Source organism: Bubalus kerabau, chromosome 19 (genome assembly GCF_029407905.1).
Source record: "Bubalus kerabau isolate K-KA32 ecotype Philippines breed swamp buffalo chromosome 19, PCC_UOA_SB_1v2, whole genome shotgun sequence".
Taxonomy (NCBI): domain Eukaryota; kingdom Metazoa; phylum Chordata; class Mammalia; order Artiodactyla; family Bovidae; genus Bubalus; species Bubalus kerabau.
The window spans coordinates 26,622,796-26,641,482 of NC_073642.1; the positions used below are offsets into that span (position 1 = coordinate 26,622,796).

General features: G+C 45.7%; 1 protein-coding gene across 1 annotated transcript; it reads right to left on the minus strand.

Annotated features, from left to right (window-relative positions):
* Nucleotides 1-215: 215 nt before the first annotated feature.
* Nucleotides 216-16,291, minus strand: MTHFS (methenyltetrahydrofolate synthetase). The gene is made up of 3 exons (XM_055556381.1): nt 16,076-16,291; nt 7,479-7,740; nt 216-662 (listed from the first exon to the last, which is right to left on the minus strand). The coding sequence occupies exons 1-3, from the start codon at nt 16,193-16,195 to the stop codon at nt 439-441; spliced, it is 606 nt and encodes a 201-aa protein (XP_055412356.1). The 5' UTR covers nt 16,196-16,291; the 3' UTR covers nt 216-438.
* Nucleotides 16,292-18,687: the final 2,396 nt, after the last annotated feature.

Below are 18,687 nucleotides of genomic sequence, written 5' to 3' on the forward strand. Positions count from 1 at the left end.
GAGAGACCTGGGTTCGATCCCTGGGTTGAGAGGAGGTAACGGCAATCTACCCCAGTATTCTTGCCTGGAGAATCCCATAGACAGAGGAGCCTGGCAGGCTATAGTCCATGGGGTCGCCAAGAGTCAGGCTCGACTGGGCAATTAAACCACCACCACCACAGAGCAGACAGACCAACCTGGGACATTAAGGCCAGAAAGTTAAATTGAAAAGCACACGGTGATAGCCTCCATTTTAATCAATGTTCTATTACACACATGGCTATTGATTTTTAAAACTGGTTTCATGTTAGGTGTATCTTACGTTACAAACAATATAGCCCATATTCACATTAGTGTGAAATTTCCACTAATTTCTGACAAAGAGAAAATACACATATTCGACTTTTTTCTGGCCCAAAACCTTGATTATTCAGCTGAGGTCGTCAGAGCCAAAGGTGCTCAGGAGTCTTCGTAAAGCACTTCGTCTACCTTCACATCGTTCTCATTCACCGGGACCTGGAGGCAGATCTGCTCTTTGAAAGCCAAGGCCAGGGTGTAGGGTTTCACGTCCTGGGACTGCAGACAGCGCTTCAGGTAGGCGTCATAGTAGCCCTTGCCCCGTCCCAAACGGTTGCTCTGTTTGTCGAACCCGAGACCTGGCACGAAGATGAGGTCAAGTCCCCCTGTGGAAAAGAGGAGTAAATTTATAAGGAAGGTTAATATGGACAGGGACCAGGGCCACACCAGGTACCCACTGATTGGAGAGGGGGCAGCTACTGTATTTGTGATTGATGAGGCCACAGGCAATATCCATGTCACCAGAAGCCTGGGCCAGGAGGGGAAGGCACAGTACGTGCTACTGGCCCAAGCCGCGGATCAGACCACCAACTGACCCCCGGAGCCCCCATCAGAGTTCATTATCAAGATGCAAGACGTCAGTAACAACCCACCCACCTTTCTCCTCGGGCCCTACCATGGCACAATGTCCAATGTGGGCAAGAAAAAACCGATCACTTCCCAATCTGGCTTTTGTTTTGAAACGATGCCCCCTTTTTTTTTTTGGAGTACAGCTGCTTTACAATGTTGTGTTAGTTTCTGCTGTACAGCAAAGTGAATCAGCTATATGTTTACATATGTCTGCTCCCACTTGGATCTCCCACCCTCACCCATCTAGGTCATCACAGAGCACCAAGCTGAGCTCCCTGTGCTATACAGCAGCTTCCCACTAGCTCTCTATTTACACATGGTAGTGTATATAACGACTGATAAATGATGTCTATTTTTTCTATGATTTTTAATGAAATACACGATCACTGTAGAAAATCTGAAAAAACTAAAAAGACAAAGAAAGAAATAAAAATTACTCAGCAACTGGTAAGCCCATCATCCATCCTCTGGCAGTTCTTTCAAGTATGCATACTAAGTTGCTTCAGTCGTGTCTGACTCTGCAACCCCACGGACTGTAGCCTGCCAGGCTCCTCTGTCCATGGGATTCTCCAGGCAAGAATACTGGAACGGGTTGCCATGCCCTTCTCCATTTTTCATGTATACATGTACAAAAATGCCAGATTCCCAGGCCCTATCCACATCAAGTTAAAGAGAATCTCAAGACTTCCCTGGTGATCCAGTGGCTTAGAGGCTGCTATCCCTATACAGGTGCCCTGGATTCTATCTCTGGTCAGGGAACTAGATCCTACGAACCACAATTAAGAGTTCACATGGCTCAACTAAAGATCCCACATGCCACAACTAAGACCTGGCACAGCCAAGTAAATAAAATAAAAATAAATGTTAAAGAAGATAAACAGAATCTCCAGGAATAGGGCCTAAGAAGTCCTTTTTTCTCTTAATTTCTTTCTCTAAGCATACAGATGACCCTACACACACTCCTGCCAAGTTTGGGAGCCAATGTTCCAGGGCGCTGACAACTAACTGGCAGAGCGGGAGAGGGTCAGGGGGGGAAATCAGCAAGGATAGAGCTCTTGTCAAAGTTGATGAGAAGCAGTAGGGTGAGCTGTTAGGAGGCCTAAGCTGACCCTTTTCATCTCCCCTTTTACAGAAGCGGGGAGGCCAAATTGTCCTGCTTTCCTGGATTCACATGAGTGCGACCTTTGACCTATTCAAGAACATTCCGAAGGTACCAGATGGGGTCCCATGGTTGGTCCTCTGGCTGGAACTCTCCCAGGGACACAAGGACCAGAACTGGCCACCGCCTTGTCAGCACAGGGCTCAGAGAGGAAGGCAGGGTCTTCAAAGTTACAAAAAGCTGCCCACAGTTAGAGGTGTGCAGAAGGCCACAAAGGTCGTGAGGAGCTCCGTGGACTCTGTGAGGTTCAGGGAGTGACCCTCCAGCCCCTGGCGGGGAGCCGGACACACCAGTGCTGCTCACAAGCAGCAGCACACACTCAACCCAGCCATCTACCCAGTGGCCATCCTGTACTGAGCCTCAGCCTTCTGAGGGCTGTCCTGGGGGGTCTAAGTGACCTCCAACTTAGCAGGGACTGACCACGCCTGCAGCGTTGCTGGCAAAGATGTATCAGCGAGGGCTGGGAGCCATGAATTCTTTGGAATGGGCTGTTCAGGGTAGAGGTGTTCAGACTGCCAGCCAGACTGGCCCCCCACTATCAGCAGCTGTTCTGACTTCGTGCAGAACTGCGAGATGAACTCAGCTTCTCCTGGGCGCCAGGCACACCTGCCAACCCCTGCCTGCAAAACCTGGCCAAGCACACCTCCAATGACAGGCATGACCTTCTTGAGGAAACCTGCTCATCTACTCTAATCCCAACTTGCTATAGGGCTCTGGCCACTGACCGTCACCTTCCCTCCCTGTCCCTGCTCTGCTCATCTCTCTCTCTCAGGAATCACAGTGACTTCTGGCTCAGTCTCCGCCCCCTCCAAGTCCTCCTCCTGAGCTTAGAGTTCAGCACTGTCATTACGCCCAGAACACACCTGCACACATCTTTTCCTCCGTTCCTTTGCGGATCCACATCACAGAACATAAGGAAAGAGTTTCCCGTAGAAGGAAGTAGAAACAATGTCAGGAGCTGGCAAAAAGGAGAGTAAGGTGCAGACAGGACAGTATCATCCGAGTCAGCAATAAGGGAATTGGCAGGGTAAGGTTAACTTTGGGAGATGGGGCAGACACTGAGCTGTAGAATACTCATCGACACCCCCCAACCCCTGGCAAAAAAATAAAAGCCTAGGAACTAGGCCCTGAAAGAAAATGAGGAAAGAGGATTCTCTAAAGGCCTTGATTTATTCTTGAGACTGAAAATACACACTAGGCACTGAGAATTCAGTTAACCTTCACAATACATCCTTTTTACCTCTGGCCAAGGAGGCGGCAGCTGGGCCACAGACACCTCTTAGGATGCTCTGAGCTCAGACTGTCCATCCTGGATTTTGCAGGACAATATAATCAGCTTGGCCAGAGGACTCCCTTTAATACTAAAGAGAAAGCTGAAAACAGTAAGTGTGAGAGTCCGGCAGTTAAACGGAGCTTTCTAACACTCCTTTCAACACATCCTATGCATAACCTTCTCTCTCTTTCTCCTTGCTCTTCTTGCTAAGTTCAGTGTCATGGCCACATCTCCCTCAAAGTCCTCTGCAGGAACTTGATAAACTTCTCCATGTCCGCTCTGCATACTGCCAGAAACCTCATGTCAGCTTTTTGAAGACGCCATTTCTCCTGGAATTCCAACTGTCATCCCACCTCCAGGCCCTGCTGGTCCCAATCCATCCTTCACCATGACTCCCCATGCCCCAAAACTCTCTGTCAATAACAATCTCCTAAAGGTAACATCCACATCCTTAACTGGGTGCACAGCCACGACACTCTCACCCCAATCACCTCACCCATAGCATCTCCCATTATACTTGGGCGATCCTAGATAAATGGATAGATTCCTTGTCCCACATGCCTGCCCCATGACTTCCTGCTTTTGCTCTTGGGATGCTATTTTCCATGTCTGTAAATAATCTTTTTTTTTTTTTTTTAACTTTTTATTTTGTTTTGGGGTATAGTCGATTAACAATGTTGTGATAGTTTCAGGTGAACAGAGAAGGGACTCAGCCATACATATACATGTATCCATTCTCCCCCAAACTCCCCTCCCATCAAGGCTACCACATAACATTCAGCAGAGTTCCCTGTGCTGAACAGTAGGTCCTTGTTGGTTATCCATTTTAAATATAGCAGTGTGCACATGTCTAATCTTTTCATCAATTTGTCTAATTATAACAATCCTCACGGACCTCAGTGAAATGTCCATCCATCCATCCCTGCCCATGCAGTCTGATGTGACCAGCTCGTATCCTACATTTCGAGGTGCCCATGGTCCACTAAGCAGGTGGAATCCTTTCCCCTACGTCTGGGAACAGTTTTTGTGGTTCCCCAGAAAGATGCTCATCTCTGTTCTATTTACTATAAAGGGAAGAATGAGAGTAAAAGATAAAATAAGACACCTCTTGATCATATTTATCTAAGTTTCCTGACTATATTTAAGTAGCTACCTGTTCAGACCATCCTATGCAACATCTGACTCTTATCCAAAGTCCAGCTTCTAGAAGAGGAAAAGAAGCACAGAAGCTAACATTTGTGAAGTGTCTACAATGTGGCAGGCACCATTCTATACCCCAGGGACAGAAAGATGAATCACATAAGCTGATCAGTTCATCTACCTGGTGAGGCAGGAGGGCAAGTATTACTACCATCCCCTGAAGAAAGAAACATACACAGTGCTCAGAGAGGTCTAACTGCTCCTTCAAGGCATTCAGCTCACAAGAAATGAAGCTGAGGGCTTGCAGTCCAGGTGGACTCCACAGCATACACTGCTCCTGCTGCTGAAAGGCACAGGTGACCTCAGTCAAATGGACAGAGGATACAGGACAAGAGCAAGCACCTTAGAGGGGGATGCAGAGGAGCTGCGGCTGCAGGGTGCAAGATATGCTATTGTTGTTGTTTAGTCGCTCAGTTGCTCATGTTCAGCTCTTTTGTGGCTCCATGGATGGCAGCCCGCCAGGCTCCTCTGTCCATGGGATTCTCCAGGCAAGAATACTGCAATGGGTTGTCATTTCCTCCTCCAAAGGATCTTCTTGACCGACCCAGGGATCCAACCCATGTCTCCTGTGGCTCCTGCATTGCAAGCAGATTCTTTACCGAGCCACCAGCAAAGCCCATCATGGATGGATATAATATCAAATATTATATGATCTCACTTGTATGTGGAACCTAAAAAAATAATGCAATGACTCTACATACAAAATAGAAACAGACTCACAGACGCAGAAACCAAACTTATGTTTACCAAAGGGGGAAAGAGGTTTGGATAAATTAGGAGTATAGGACTAACAGACACAAATTACTATGCATAAAATAGATAAGCAACAAGGATTTACTATATAGCACAGGAAACTATGTTCAATATCTTAAAATAACTTTTAATGGACAACAATGGAAAAAATACATATATGTAATGTAAGTATGACTGAATCACTTTGCTACACACCTAAAACTAACATAATATTGTAAATCAACTATATTTCACATTTTTTAAAAATAGGGTTGGCAAACTGAAAGAGATTAAGAATGGCTGGAATTCAGATGATAAAGTAAGGGAGTAGAAAGACGTACAAAAGGAAAGAATAGCAAGGCTCAATCAGGAAGAGTCTTGGATTTTTTGTTTCATTTTTATTTTTTTGGTCACACCTTGCAGCATGTGGGACCTTAGTTCCCTCACCAGGGATCTAACCTGCACCCCTTACACTGGAAGGTGGCATCTAAACCACTGGACCTTCAGGGAAGTCCAGGAAGAACCTTGTTAAGGAATGTTTACTTCAAAGTAAGGGCAGCAGAAAGTCACTGAAAGACTTTAAACTGGGGAGAGAAAAAGTCAACTTTGCATTTCAGAAATCTTGTTGCAATGACTATATAAATTATATGACTGAGAGGGAGGACAGAATACAAGGCATGGAGAGGAAGAGTTGGGAGGCTATTATAATACCCCCGACAAGGGGGGATGGTGGCTTGGACTGCAGTGGGATAAGAGAGAAGGGACAGATTCAGTAAGTATTAATCCTCAGGGGTTTCCCTGGTGGCACAGTAGTAAAGAACCTATCTGCCCATGCAGGAGACCTGGGTTAAATCCCTGGATCAGGAAGATCTCCAGGAAAAGGAAATGGGAACCCACTCCAGTATTCTTGCCTGGGAAATCTCATGAACAGAGAAGAATGTCAGGCTGCAGTCCATGGGGTCAAAAGAGCTGGAACAACTTAGCGACTGAACAACAAGTAAAATCACCAGGAGTTGGCAATGGGCTGCTCATGGAACAGGCGAGAAAGAGAAGAGTCAAGGGTGATCTTGAGACTTCTGACATGGTCAAGTGGGTGAGTGATGGTACTAAACCCTAAGAAGAAACACAAGACAGGAGGCATGAGGGAGCACAATTCACTTTGGAACATGTTGTATGTGATATGACCATGGAATGCCCAGTAGTTGACAAGTCTGTGCTGGAGACATAAACGCTTATTGCATTAATAATAATGTACTCATTACCAGACTTCCCTGGTGGCTCAGACGGTAAAGCATCTGCCTACAGTGTGGGAGATCTGGGTTCAATCCCCGGGTTGGGAAGATCTCCTAGAGAAGGAAATGGCAATCCACTTCAGTATTCTTGCCTGGAAAATCCCATGGACAGAGGAGCCTGCAGTCCATGGGGTCGCAAAGAGTCGGACACAACTGAGCGACTTTGCTCACTCGCTTATTACCAGACAGACTGCAACTAAAACCACGGAAAATGCAGAGGTGTTTTTTTTTAATTTGGCCATGCTGGGTCTTTGCTGCAGCACAAGGGTTCTTCCTACGACTGGAGGGTTTAGTTGCCCCAAGCCATGTGGGATCTGTTTCCCAACCAGTGATTGAACCCGCATCCCCTGCATTGGAAGGCGGGTTCTTAAACACTGGACCTCCAGGAAGTCCTGGGAAACAGTATTATTTAGGAAAAATGTATTATCCAAACCAGAAGTTCAGGGCAAGAGTCTGTGGAAAAGAACAATACCTTCGTCCTACTTAGTCACTCAGTCGTGTCTGACTCTTTGTGACCCCATAGACTGCAGTCTGCCAGGCTCCTCTGTCCATGGGATTCTCCAGGCAAGAAAGGTGGAGTGGGTTGCCATTTCTTTTCCCAGCGGATCTTCCCGACCCAGGGAGCAAACCCAGGTCTCCTTGCACCGTAGATGGATTCTTTGCCAACTGAGCTACCAGGGAAGCCCCGAACAATACCTTGATACTTTATTATTACAGTTCACATGCCACAGCTTACAGAGGGCATCTCACCCTAAGTCAGGTTAGATGGGTGGCTTGGAACTTAAGTGAAATACACATTCATCCCTGTAGAAAAGTGACCCTCCCGACTCGACCACGACAAGCAGATCAGAGGTCTAACAAGCCAACACAGCAGGACAGCATCCTAAGATGGCAGTTCTAATACTGTAACGCTCACCTGTTGACAAGGCCTCCTCCAGAACCTCATCCTCACCGGGCTGCTGAATGTTCCAGGAAGTTCTGGGCAGTGAAGCGATTTCCTCTGGCGATGCTAACTTCACCATATCCATGTGATTGCTCTGCAACTGGTACCGCGGGATAAAGCAGGTTTTGCCTTGTCGGAAAATGTCCTTGATGATCTCCTCTGTCTCAATTTCATCCGGCATGCTCAGAAAGATGGACACTCTTTTGGACTTTTGATATTCATTATGGGCAAACACCTAAGGGAGAAATGATGGCAGTTAAATTTTCCCAGATGATACTTTTTAAAACAAGTGGCTCCCCTTAACAGTTTTAACACTTCCTCCCTTTTCTCTCAGCCTTCTCCAAACTTTTTAACCAAAAACACACACACAAAAAGTGGAGTGATACAATATGTCAAATGATATTGCATCCTGAAGCCTGACTTTTACTTCCGGACCCAACACTTACTTCTCTGATCCCTTAATGCCTCTCTGGCACATCTGCTCTTTGTCGTCGTTGTTGCTCAGTCTAAGTCGTGTCTGACTCAGGGACCCCATGGACTGCCACACGCCAGACTCCCCTGCCCTCCACTGTCTCCCATAGTTTGCTCAGATTCATGTCCACTGAGTCGGTGATGCTATATAACCATCTCATCCTCTGCTGGCCCATTCTCCTTTTGCCTTCAATCTTCCCAGATCTTTTCCTACTCTAGCAGATGCAAAATCTCATTAAAAGGTCACGGTGGGACCCTGCTGTCTAAAATATGGAAAATTCCAAACTTGACCCCCACCACTGGGAGGGAGGTGGGTAGTGCCAACGGGTAGAACGGGTAGTGCCCATTCTAGCAGACTTCTCTGTCTTTCCCTGAGAGTCTCTGCTTTAACTTTGAACCTTGGCTCCCACAAGCTTGTTTTTTTTCCTCTGTGGCTGTTGTTGTCATTGTTTTAATATTTATTTATTTGACTGCACCAGATCTTAGTTGCGACATGTGGGATATTTAGTTGTAGCATGTGGGATCTATTTCCCTGACCAGTGATGGAACCCAGCCTCCTATGTTGGAAGCGCATAGTCTTGGGCACTGGACCACCAGGGAAGCCACCCCCAAACCCCCAACTAGTACAAGTTTCTTTACTCCCTAGATTGTTAGCCTTCTCTCCTCTCAAATTCCACCACTTAAGCCCAATTCAAGTCCTAACTTTTCCTGACTTCTGCAGAACCCTCACTATGTGTAGAGTCACTATACAACCTAACAGCTATGTGCTATCATAAGTCAATTATTCATTGTTTTGTGTATCCTAAACACAGCATCCTAGCCAGTCTATAAACTCCCCAGGGCAGACATGCCATACAATTCTGTTGGCACTACCCACCTCCCTCCCAATTGCTAAAGCTCTTCTATTCAAATGAATGTTAAAATGTTAACAAAGACAAGGACTTCTCTGGTGGTCCAGTGGTTAAGACTTCCACCACAGAGTGCAAGGGTTGATCCCTGGTCAGGCAACTAAGATCCCACATGTCACAGTTCTTGCTGTTCAGTCGCTCAGTCGTGTCCCACTCTTTGCAACCCCATGGACTGCAGCACACGAGGCTTCCCCGTCCTTCACCATCTCCCGGAGTTTGCTCAAACTTAGGTCCATTGAGTCAGTGACGCCATCCAACCACCTCATCCTCTGTTGTCCCCCTTCTCCTCCTGTCCTCCTCAATCTTTCCCAGCATCAGGGTCTTTTCCAATGGGTCAGCTCTTCACATCAGGTGGCCAAAGTATTGGAGCATCAGCTTGGGCATTATTCCTTCCAATGAATATTTAGGGTTAGTAGGTCCACCAAAAATAATTTTTTTAATAATATAAAAAATAAAAGTGTTCACATAGATGGAAGGTGGGGGATCCTGGAGAAGCAAAGGCCCTCTAAATGAGTGCCTTGTTGTGTTAATAAGAAGGAGAACCTGGGTGAAAGCATTCTTTTGTACTCAGTTTAACAAGAAGCAGGAGCAATGGGCTGAGCTTTGCTCACTATAGAAATGTTAATAATCCCAGAACATCCCTAGTCTCTGGTTAGCCCTCAGCTCCCTTTTTCTTCCTTTTCTGTTCTTCCCTGTTCTCCAAGCTAAGAAGGAAAAGTGACTGCAAAGGTGGCTTATAAATATGAGTGCCAGAAAGACACAGGCACAGAATGTCCAGCTATTCCTAATAAAAAGGAATAACTTAACACAGAGTTAAGCAGACAAAACACACCAAAACAGTGCCAAGGAAGGAAGCTAACTCCATCTTTCTGAGCAGTTACAAAGCTGTTATCAGGCCCAAAGTGGGCAAAACAAGTGGAACTGTGAGACCTGGACACTGGGCAGACCTGAGGTTTTTAACACCCAAGTACTTTCTGGGAAAGTTAAGTGTCTATCTTGGGCTCTTTAAAGCAGAACATAGAAAATCAAAACCTGAACAAGCAGAAACAAACATCAGTTAAAATTCAGTGTGAGACTGTTAGGGGAAGCACACTGATTGAAACCGCCCACCCTGGCCAGGCACCGCAGTACCATTTACATGAGTTGCTTTATGACAGGAGATCCTGATAAAGAATATGGAACTAATAAGCCACCACCAACCAGAAGAGTTCAGGAAAGGTCTAAAAGAGACAGTGGGTGTCCGTCCACTTCCCAGAATCCCTCTCGCTAGTATCCATCTTGGCTGAGCGATGTGTGTGCCACCAGGAAAGACTGAATTAGAATGATTGACCAAAGACCACCCGGAAACTAATCCCATCACCATAAAACCCAAGACTGTGAACCACGCGGCAGAGCTGTTCTCCTGGGTTCCCTTACCCTACTGCTCTCCACCCGGGTGCCCTTTGCCAATAAAATCTCTTGCTTTGTCAGCAGATGTGTCTCCTCGGACAATTCATTTTCAAGTGTTAGACAAGAGCCCAGTTTCGGGCCCTGGAAGGGGTCTCCTTTCCTGCAACAAGACTGTGTATGCACACTTACCTTTCTTCCTCAAATCTCATTTATATGACAGTAAAGAAACACAGTAAAAAAGAAAAGCATGATAACACCAATAACAAGAGAATAGGTATTTAACTAGTTTCTGCAAGACAGTGAATGGGACAATGTGTGTGTGTGTGTGTGTGCGCGTGTGTGCACGTTAAGTGCTGGGTCCTTTCCGATTCTTTTGCAACCCCATGGACTGTAGCTCGGCAGGCTCCTCTGTTCATGGGATTTCCCAGGTAAGAATACTGGAGTGGGTTGCCATTTCCTTCTCCAGGGGATCTTTCCGATCCAAGGATGGAACTTGCATCTTCTGCATTGTCAGGTAGGTTTACCACTGAGCCACTAGAAAAGCCCTGAATAGGACAACATTTACAGATAAGAGCAACAGATTACAACACTGTGAGAACAAGGATGTAGGTCAGGCAAGAGTCCGTTCTTACCACAGAATTCCAAAGTGAATTACTAAAAGCAAAGGAAATCCCCATTTTAGTGATCACACCTTCATTCATAAATATGTACAGACAATAAAGGTTCATCGAGAAGGAAGTGGCAACCCACTCCCGTACACTTGCCTGAAAAATCCTATGGACAGAAGATCCTGGTAGGCTAGGGTCACAAAGAGTTGGACACGACTGAGTGACGTCACTTTCACTTTCAAACATTTTAGAAAGCCAAACACTAATTAGAAGGATTTTTTAAAAGGGGAGGTGAGGGGAGTGATCCAGCAGGAAACAGATAATTATAATACAGAGAACATGAGTTTTTTTTTTTTAATTCTAATTAGTCTTCTCAGACAAGTTCAAGAAGATAGATGCATCTATAGGGCAAAAAAAGGCTGCTTTGGAAAGAAAGCAGAGAATTTTTTTAAATACCTGGAAATTAAAATTAAGATTACCAAAATTAAAACAATTCAGAAGTGGGACTTCCATGCTGGTCCAGTGGCTAAGACTCTGTGTTCCCAATGCAAGGGTCCTGGGTTCCATCTCTGGTCAGGGAACTAGATCCCACCTGCTGTAACTAAGTCCCTCCTGTGTACTCAGTCACTCATTTGTGTCCAACTCTTTGTGACCCCATGGACTGCAGCCTGTCAGGCTCCTCTGTCCATGGGGATTCTCCAGTCAAGAATATTGGAGTGGGTTGCCATGCCCTCCTCCAGGGGATCTTCCCAAACCAGGGATCGAACCCAGGTCTCCCGCATTGCAGGCAGATTCTTTACCATCTGAGCCACCAGGGAAGCACTCCCAGCACAGTCAAATAATACTTTTTAAAAAAGAAAGAAATTGGCACATAGGATATAAGATAAAATGAATACTGGGCACTAATTTCCTCATCTTATTTGCTGAGGAGTCAAACTATAGCATAAAGTTTAATTTCTTTACTATATGTCATTTTCTGGTAAAATTCTAAATTATTTTTTAAAAATTTCTGTGTCAATAAGAATATGCCTACTTATCATTTAATACCTTTATCGTATTGAACACACATTATGGCAAATCACTGTTCTAGTACCAGTATGTTGATATTTGGGGCCTTGATCCATGGTTGGCCATGAAACAACAGTGAGTTATAATCAGCAAATGAAATAGAAAAAATTAGAGTTCATCATATACAGTAAGAGCTATGAAATCTTTGGTTATGAAACAGATGTCTTACATGAGTACAGCTGGGTATATGTGCTCAAGTGTATGTATTACTGAGAGTTGTGGGTCTCTCCTCAGACGCCAGTGCTCAGCTGTCAGTATACTACTACCAGCGGTCCTGTCTCTATTGGCTCCTATTCCCACCTGGAGTGCTTTGTTTCTAATGTACCATAAGACAAAGAAACCAAACTGAACTCATCTTTATTTACCCCATGCCCCTCCAAAATCCACTCCAACACCTACATTCCTTGCACCTAGTAATGTTAAAAACCCTTTATCAGGACTTCCCTGGTGGTCCAGAATTTATAAATCCACCTTGCAATCCAGAGAAAGCAGGTTCAATCCCTGGTTGGGGAGCTAAGATCCCACATGCTGGGGAGCAACTAAGCCCATGTACCTCAACTAAGACCCAATACAGCCAAATAAATATTAAAAAATAAATAAGCAAACCTTTACCTCCAGCTCTAAATTCTGAAATCATAAGTGACTCCCCTTTTCCAGTACTTTCTAATGTCATCCAGTTAATTGCCCAATCCTGCTGGGTCTCACTGCATAGTCTCCCATTCACCTGCCTTTTTCCCCTCAGCTTCACCATCCACGCCTTTTATTATCTCTCATCCAAACTATCACAACAGCCCCTTAATGCCCTCTACATATTTTTCCCTCATTCTTCCATCCCCAACCTATTTTCCAAAAGTGCTGCCAATATTCTCTCCCTACAGGACTTATCAATACATCCCTTAGCCACTTCTTTAATCCTCACAATAGGTCTTGCAAGAATGGCATTATCCCTCTTACAGATAAGGAACCAGAGGCTCAGAATGATTAAGGGATTTGTTCAAGGCCCTAGGCAGCTAATGGACAGCTTATGGACTTCCCTGGTGGTTCAGACAGTAAAGCGTCTGCCTACAATGTGGAAGACCCGGGTTCAATCCCTGGATCAGGAAGATCTCCTGGAGAAGGAAATGGTAACCCACTCCAGTATTCTTGCCTGGAAAATCCCATGGACAGAGGAACCTGGTAGGTTACAGTCCATGGGGTCACAAAGAGTCGGATACGACTGAGCGACTTCACTTTCACTAGGCAGCTAAAATGCAGTGTAGCCAGATTAAATCCAGATCTGCAGAGTTCCAAAATACATGTTCAACTGTGCCCTTCCTTCTCTTGCCAAAATATTCCTGTACATGTTCACCCATCCTACTTTCCCTTCACCTGACAAAATTCATCTTGTACTACAAAAAAAATCTCAAACATCTCCCTATAGAAGGAAAGCCTTCTGAGTCCCCCTCCCCTAAGTTATATTTCTACAATTGATGTTTACCAGATTATCTGAAAGCACTGGAATTCTTTATTCACATGTCTGTTTCTTCTTCCAGACCTTTAGAGCAACAATCCTATCTTTTTCATCCTATAACTAAGTACATGGCAAAGTATGGGCCACAGTAGGGTTCAATATGGGCTTCCCTGGTGGCTCAGAGGTAAAGACTGATGGCTCCTTCAGTGCAGGAGACATCGGTTCAATCCTTGGTCCAGGGAGATCCCCTGGAGAAGGAAATAGCAACCCACACCAGTATTTCTGCCAGAAAAATTCCATGGACAGAGGAGCCTGGCATGCTACAGTCCATGGATCACAAGAGTCAGACATCCCTTAGCGACTAAACAACAAAGGGTTTGCTGCTGCTAAGTCGCTTCAGTCATGTCCGACTCTGTGCAACCCCATAGATGGCAGCCCACCAGGCTCCGCCATCCCTGGGATTCTCCAGGCAAGAACACTGGAGTGGGTTGCCATTTCCTTCTCCAGTGCATGAAAGTGAAAAGTGAAAGTGAAGTCGCTCAGTCGTGTCCAACTCTTCGAGACCCCATGGATTGCAGCCTATCAGGCTCCTCCGTCCATGGGATTTTCCAGGCAAGAGTACTGGAGTGGGGTGCCATTGCCTTCTCCAAACAAAGGGTTTAGTATATGTGAATTAACTAAATTTTAAGCACCTAGAGAGTAAGGATAAGATGGTATGCGTCTCTACATTCACTAAAGCAACCAATGCCTTCCTCATAATTGCTAAAAAATACTGAGTTTGAATAAACTAATATCTGCATAGACACCATCTGCAGAGAACCCCCTTCATGCACACCTATATGCACAAAGAGTGGAATGAAATGCTTGTATTTGCTTTACTGTTTTAACTCATAGGAACTTTGAATTTGAGAAACTAATGGATGGTAGAATAGTGAAGGGTAATTAAGAGATTCTTATGGCACATCTAATTTCAAGACACATCAAGGAAAAGAAGCTAATTTCCAAATATAACATTGGTATATAACATCCTGATAACATCCAAATATAACATCTGGATGTTGAGGAAGACGGGTCACTAGTTTGACACAGAATCACTAATATTTAGTTATTCACAGGACACTCGTTTTTTCCCCCTCTGGTGTCCAACAAAAACCAGTCTCACAGACACCTTTGGCACATGCCTCTGGGACAGGATCTGTCGACTGTTTAACTGATAAGAGAAACTGGTATCATCACATGAACAAAGTATTAATATATAGCAAGTTAGTCTGTTAAAGTAACAAACTGGAGGCATCATAACCAAGAGACAGGAAACCCGACTCAGTTCCCTAATCTCTCCTGCTTCCTATCTTCTTGAGCAGGCTGAGTATGAGAATCAGTTCTGTCATTAATTCAAAAATGTACTTAACGTTCACCTACTGCGTGACAGAAGGATAGGCCCAAGGCCACGGAGGCAGGGCCCAGCCCTCCACAGGCTCCGAAGGGCTTCCATCCTTGAGCATCTCTGCACCCTATTTTGCACTCGCTCCTCTGAAGTAATCGTATCGTTCTCTGGTCATTTTACCGCTATGGACTCTCTTTCATAACTTTTTTTTCCCGGCCACATCACGAAGCGTGAGGGATCTTAGTTCTCCAAGACCAAACCCGCGGCCCCTGCATTGGGAGGCTGCAGTCCGAACCATCTGAAGTCCCTGTATTCTTTAAGAGTCACTGAAGGCACCGCAGATAGATGGGGAAACAGTGGAAACAGTGGCTGACTTTATTTTGGGGGGCTCCAAAATCACTGCAGATGGTGATTGCAGCCATGAAATTAAAAGACGCTTACTCCTTGGAAGAAAAGTTATGACCAACCTAAGCAGCATATTGAAAAGCAGAGATATTACTTTGCCAACAAAGGTCCGTCTAGTCAAGGCTATGGTTTTTCCAGTGGTCATGTATGGATGTGAGAGTTGGACTGTGAAGAAAGCTGAGCGCTGAAGAACTGATGCTTTTGAACTGTGGTGTTGTTGGAAAAGACTCTTGAGGGTCCCTTGGACTGCAAGGAGATCGAACCAGTCCATCCTAAAGGAGATCAGTCCTGGGTATTCATTGGAAGGACTGATGCTGAAGCTGAAACTCCAGTCCTTTGGCCACCTCATGCGAAAAGCTGACTCACTGGAAAAGACTCTGATGCTGGGAGGGACTGGGGGCAGGAGAAGGGGACGACAGAGGATGAGATGGCTGGATGGCATCACCGACTCGATGGACATGAGTTTAAGTGAACTCCGGGAGTTGGTGATGGACTGGGAGGCCTGGCGTGCTGTGATTCATGGGGTCAAAAAGAGTCGTACAAGACTGAGCGACTGAACTGAACTGAACCGAACTGAAGGCATTTTAGACCCAGGTGGTCCCGCCCTCCAGATCTGTTCTCATGCTGCTCTTGTCTCAGCACCCTGTCACCCACCTCCATCCCCTCCTTCACAAGGCTCATAATTCTCCATGTGGCGCTGATTCCCTCCACACTGTACCCAACAGTACCCTACACCCATCGTGGGACTCATGCGGGCTCACGGGGACACGGTATGCGCGCGCTCAGCGGACATGCGCGCGGCGGGCGGACGTGCGCGCGCCCAAAGGGCCGCGCCTGCGCAGATCCGCAGGTCTGGCGCTGCGGTGGCTGTCGTCGCGGGCTCTCACCTTCTGGGCCAAGAGGTGGGACTGGCGCAGCCGCTCCTCAGCGCTCAGCGCCCGCAGACGCTGCTTCAGCTTGGCCCGCAGGCTCCGCTTGGCGCCGCTCACGGCCACCGCTGCCGCCATTTCCTGGTGCGATCCGGCCCCCGTCCGCACTCCGCGAAGTCCGCCAGCCCAAGGGAGGGTCCGGGCGCGCCCCCACCCTCTCCGCTTCCGGCCCCGGGCGCACCACGCCTTCCGCCCTTGCGACCCGGCATCCTGCAGCCTTCGCGATCGATGCGCGCCCCACCCCCAGCAGACGAAGGGCAAGGGCTTCCCTGCTGTTCTCTGGCTCTGCAGCGGTGACAGCTCTACACGCCTGACCTCTCGGCCTGGGGTACTGCTGGAAGGAGTCCTGTAGGGCCCCCCTGTACACACACACACACACACACACACACACACACACACACACACACAATGCTCTCGAATCCCTGGGTGCCATGGCTCCTGCAGTACTGGGGCCTGAAAAAGCAGAGGCCGGTGGAGTTGAGCAATTCACATGACATGGCAGTCCTACTAGCTAAAGGGAAAACGACCATTTTTGTTCGTAATAACTCTGAAACTGTGTAACTCAGATCAGGACCGGAAACCATGATCTGTTAACTGAGATCTTAAACCTAGCCTCTTAAAGAAGTTCAGGTTCTTGATGTCTCATTGTGGAAAGAATTAAGAGAGAGATGAAGTGAAAAGTAAGAAGTGGATTTATCTGGAGACAGACACAGTCCACAGAGTGTGAGCCCGCTCAGAGAGCAAGAGCAGCCTCAGGGTTCGGGGGTTACCGGGTTGTCACTGTTGATAGGGGTGGGTAAGACTAATGAGTAGGAGGCCTATTCCAGCTATTTTGGGAAAGGGGTGGGGATTTCCAGAAAGTGGGCCACTGCCCACTTTTTGACCTTTGTGGTCAGCCTTGGAACTGTCTTGGTGTTGGTGGGTGTGTTATCTACTTTCTGATGTGTTGTAATGAGCCTATACTGAGGCTCAAGATCTCTTGAGATATGCCATCTTGGATCTATTTGGTTCTAATCTAATCAGTTTATGTTGTGTCCTTGGGCTGTGTCATTCTGTTCAAGATTGTGCCCTGCTTCCTTTCCCTACTGTTTCATTGCCTTCCTCTTTTTCTTTTCCAGAAGCTGGAAGGATGAGGTGGTTGGATGGCATCATTGACTCAATAGAATCTGTTGGGTGTGCTCAGTGGCTAAGTCGTACGGATTCTGCAACCCCGTGGATTGCAGCACACCAGGCTTCCCTGTCCTTCATTTTCTCCCAGAATTTGCTCAAACTCATGTCCATTGAGTCAGAGATGCTCCTAACTGTCTCATCTTCTGCCTCCCCCTTGTCCTTTTGTTTTCAGTCTTTCCCAACATCAGGGTCTTTTCCAGTGAGTCAGCTCTTTGCATCAGGTGGTCAAAGTTTTGGAGCTTTAGTTTCAGCATCAGTCCTTCCAATGAGTATTTAGTATTGATTTCTTTTACGATTGACTGGTTTGATCTTGCTGTCCAAGAGACTCTGAAGAGTCTTCTCCAGCACCACAATTCGAAAGCATCAGTTCTTTGGTGCTCAGCCTTCTTTATGGTCCAACTCTCACATCTGTCTGTGACTATTGAAAAAAACCATAGTTTTTTTATAAATATATATATATATTTATATATACACACACATATCAAAAGATAATAGATACATTATTAAGTATATATAATAAAATATAAGGCCTGGCGTGCTGCAGTTCATGGGGTTGCAAAGAGTTGGACACAACTGAGTGACTGAACTGAACTGAAGGCATATGTATTTATATTCTATAGGATCAGCTTCTCTGAAGAAAGCTGATTAATATATTTTTCTATATGCTAGCAATGAGCAATATGACATTTAAAAAAACAATTCCATTTACTATAGCATCAAAAGGGGTTTCCCTCGTAGCTCAGTTGGTAAAGAATCTGCCTGCAATGCAGGAGACCTGTGATTCCTGAGGTGGGAAGATCCCCTGGAGAAGGAAATGGCAACCCACTCCAGTATTCTTGCCTGGAGAATCCCAGGGATATAAGAGCCTGGCAGGGTACAGTCCATGGGGTCACAATAGTTGGACACAAACCACCACCACTACGGCATTAAAAAAACAAGATACTTAGTAATAAATTTAACAAAGAGGGTGTTAAACTTCTGAAAGCCAAATGCATTGTTGAAAGAAAGACCGGTATAAGCAAAAGGACAGCCCATGTTTGTAGACTGGAAGACTTAGTATTTTCAAGATAGTAATACTCCACAAATTATAGAATCGATGCAATACCTGTCAAACTTGGCCTTTTTGCAGAAACCAATAAGCCAGTCCTAAAATTCATATGTAAATGCAGGGAGCCCAGAATAACCAAAGCAATCTTGAAGAACAAAGTTGGAAAACTCACTCTTTCAAACTTTAAAAGTTGTTTCAAGGCTGCAATGATCAAGACAGTACAGTGTTTGATTAAAGGGAGATAGGAAAATGTCACAGAATTGAGAATCCAGAAATAAGCCTTTACATTTATAGTCAATTTTTTTTTTTTTTTTTTTTTTTTTGTAAACAAGAGTACCAAGATAATTCTATA

Coding starts and splice junctions, on each gene's coding strand:
- MTHFS (XM_055556381.1), bottom strand. CDS start 16,195: ATGGCGGCAGCGGTGGCCGTGAGCGGCGCCAAGCGGAGCCTGCGGGCC. Junction 7,741..16,075: donor CCCACCTCTTGGCCCAGAAG/GTGAGAGCCCGC, acceptor TTTCTCCCTTAG/GTGTTTGCCCATAATGAATA. Junction 663..7,478: donor GGAGGAGGCCTTGTCAACAG/GTGAGCGTTACA, acceptor TCTTTTCCACAG/GGGGACTTGACCTCATCTTC.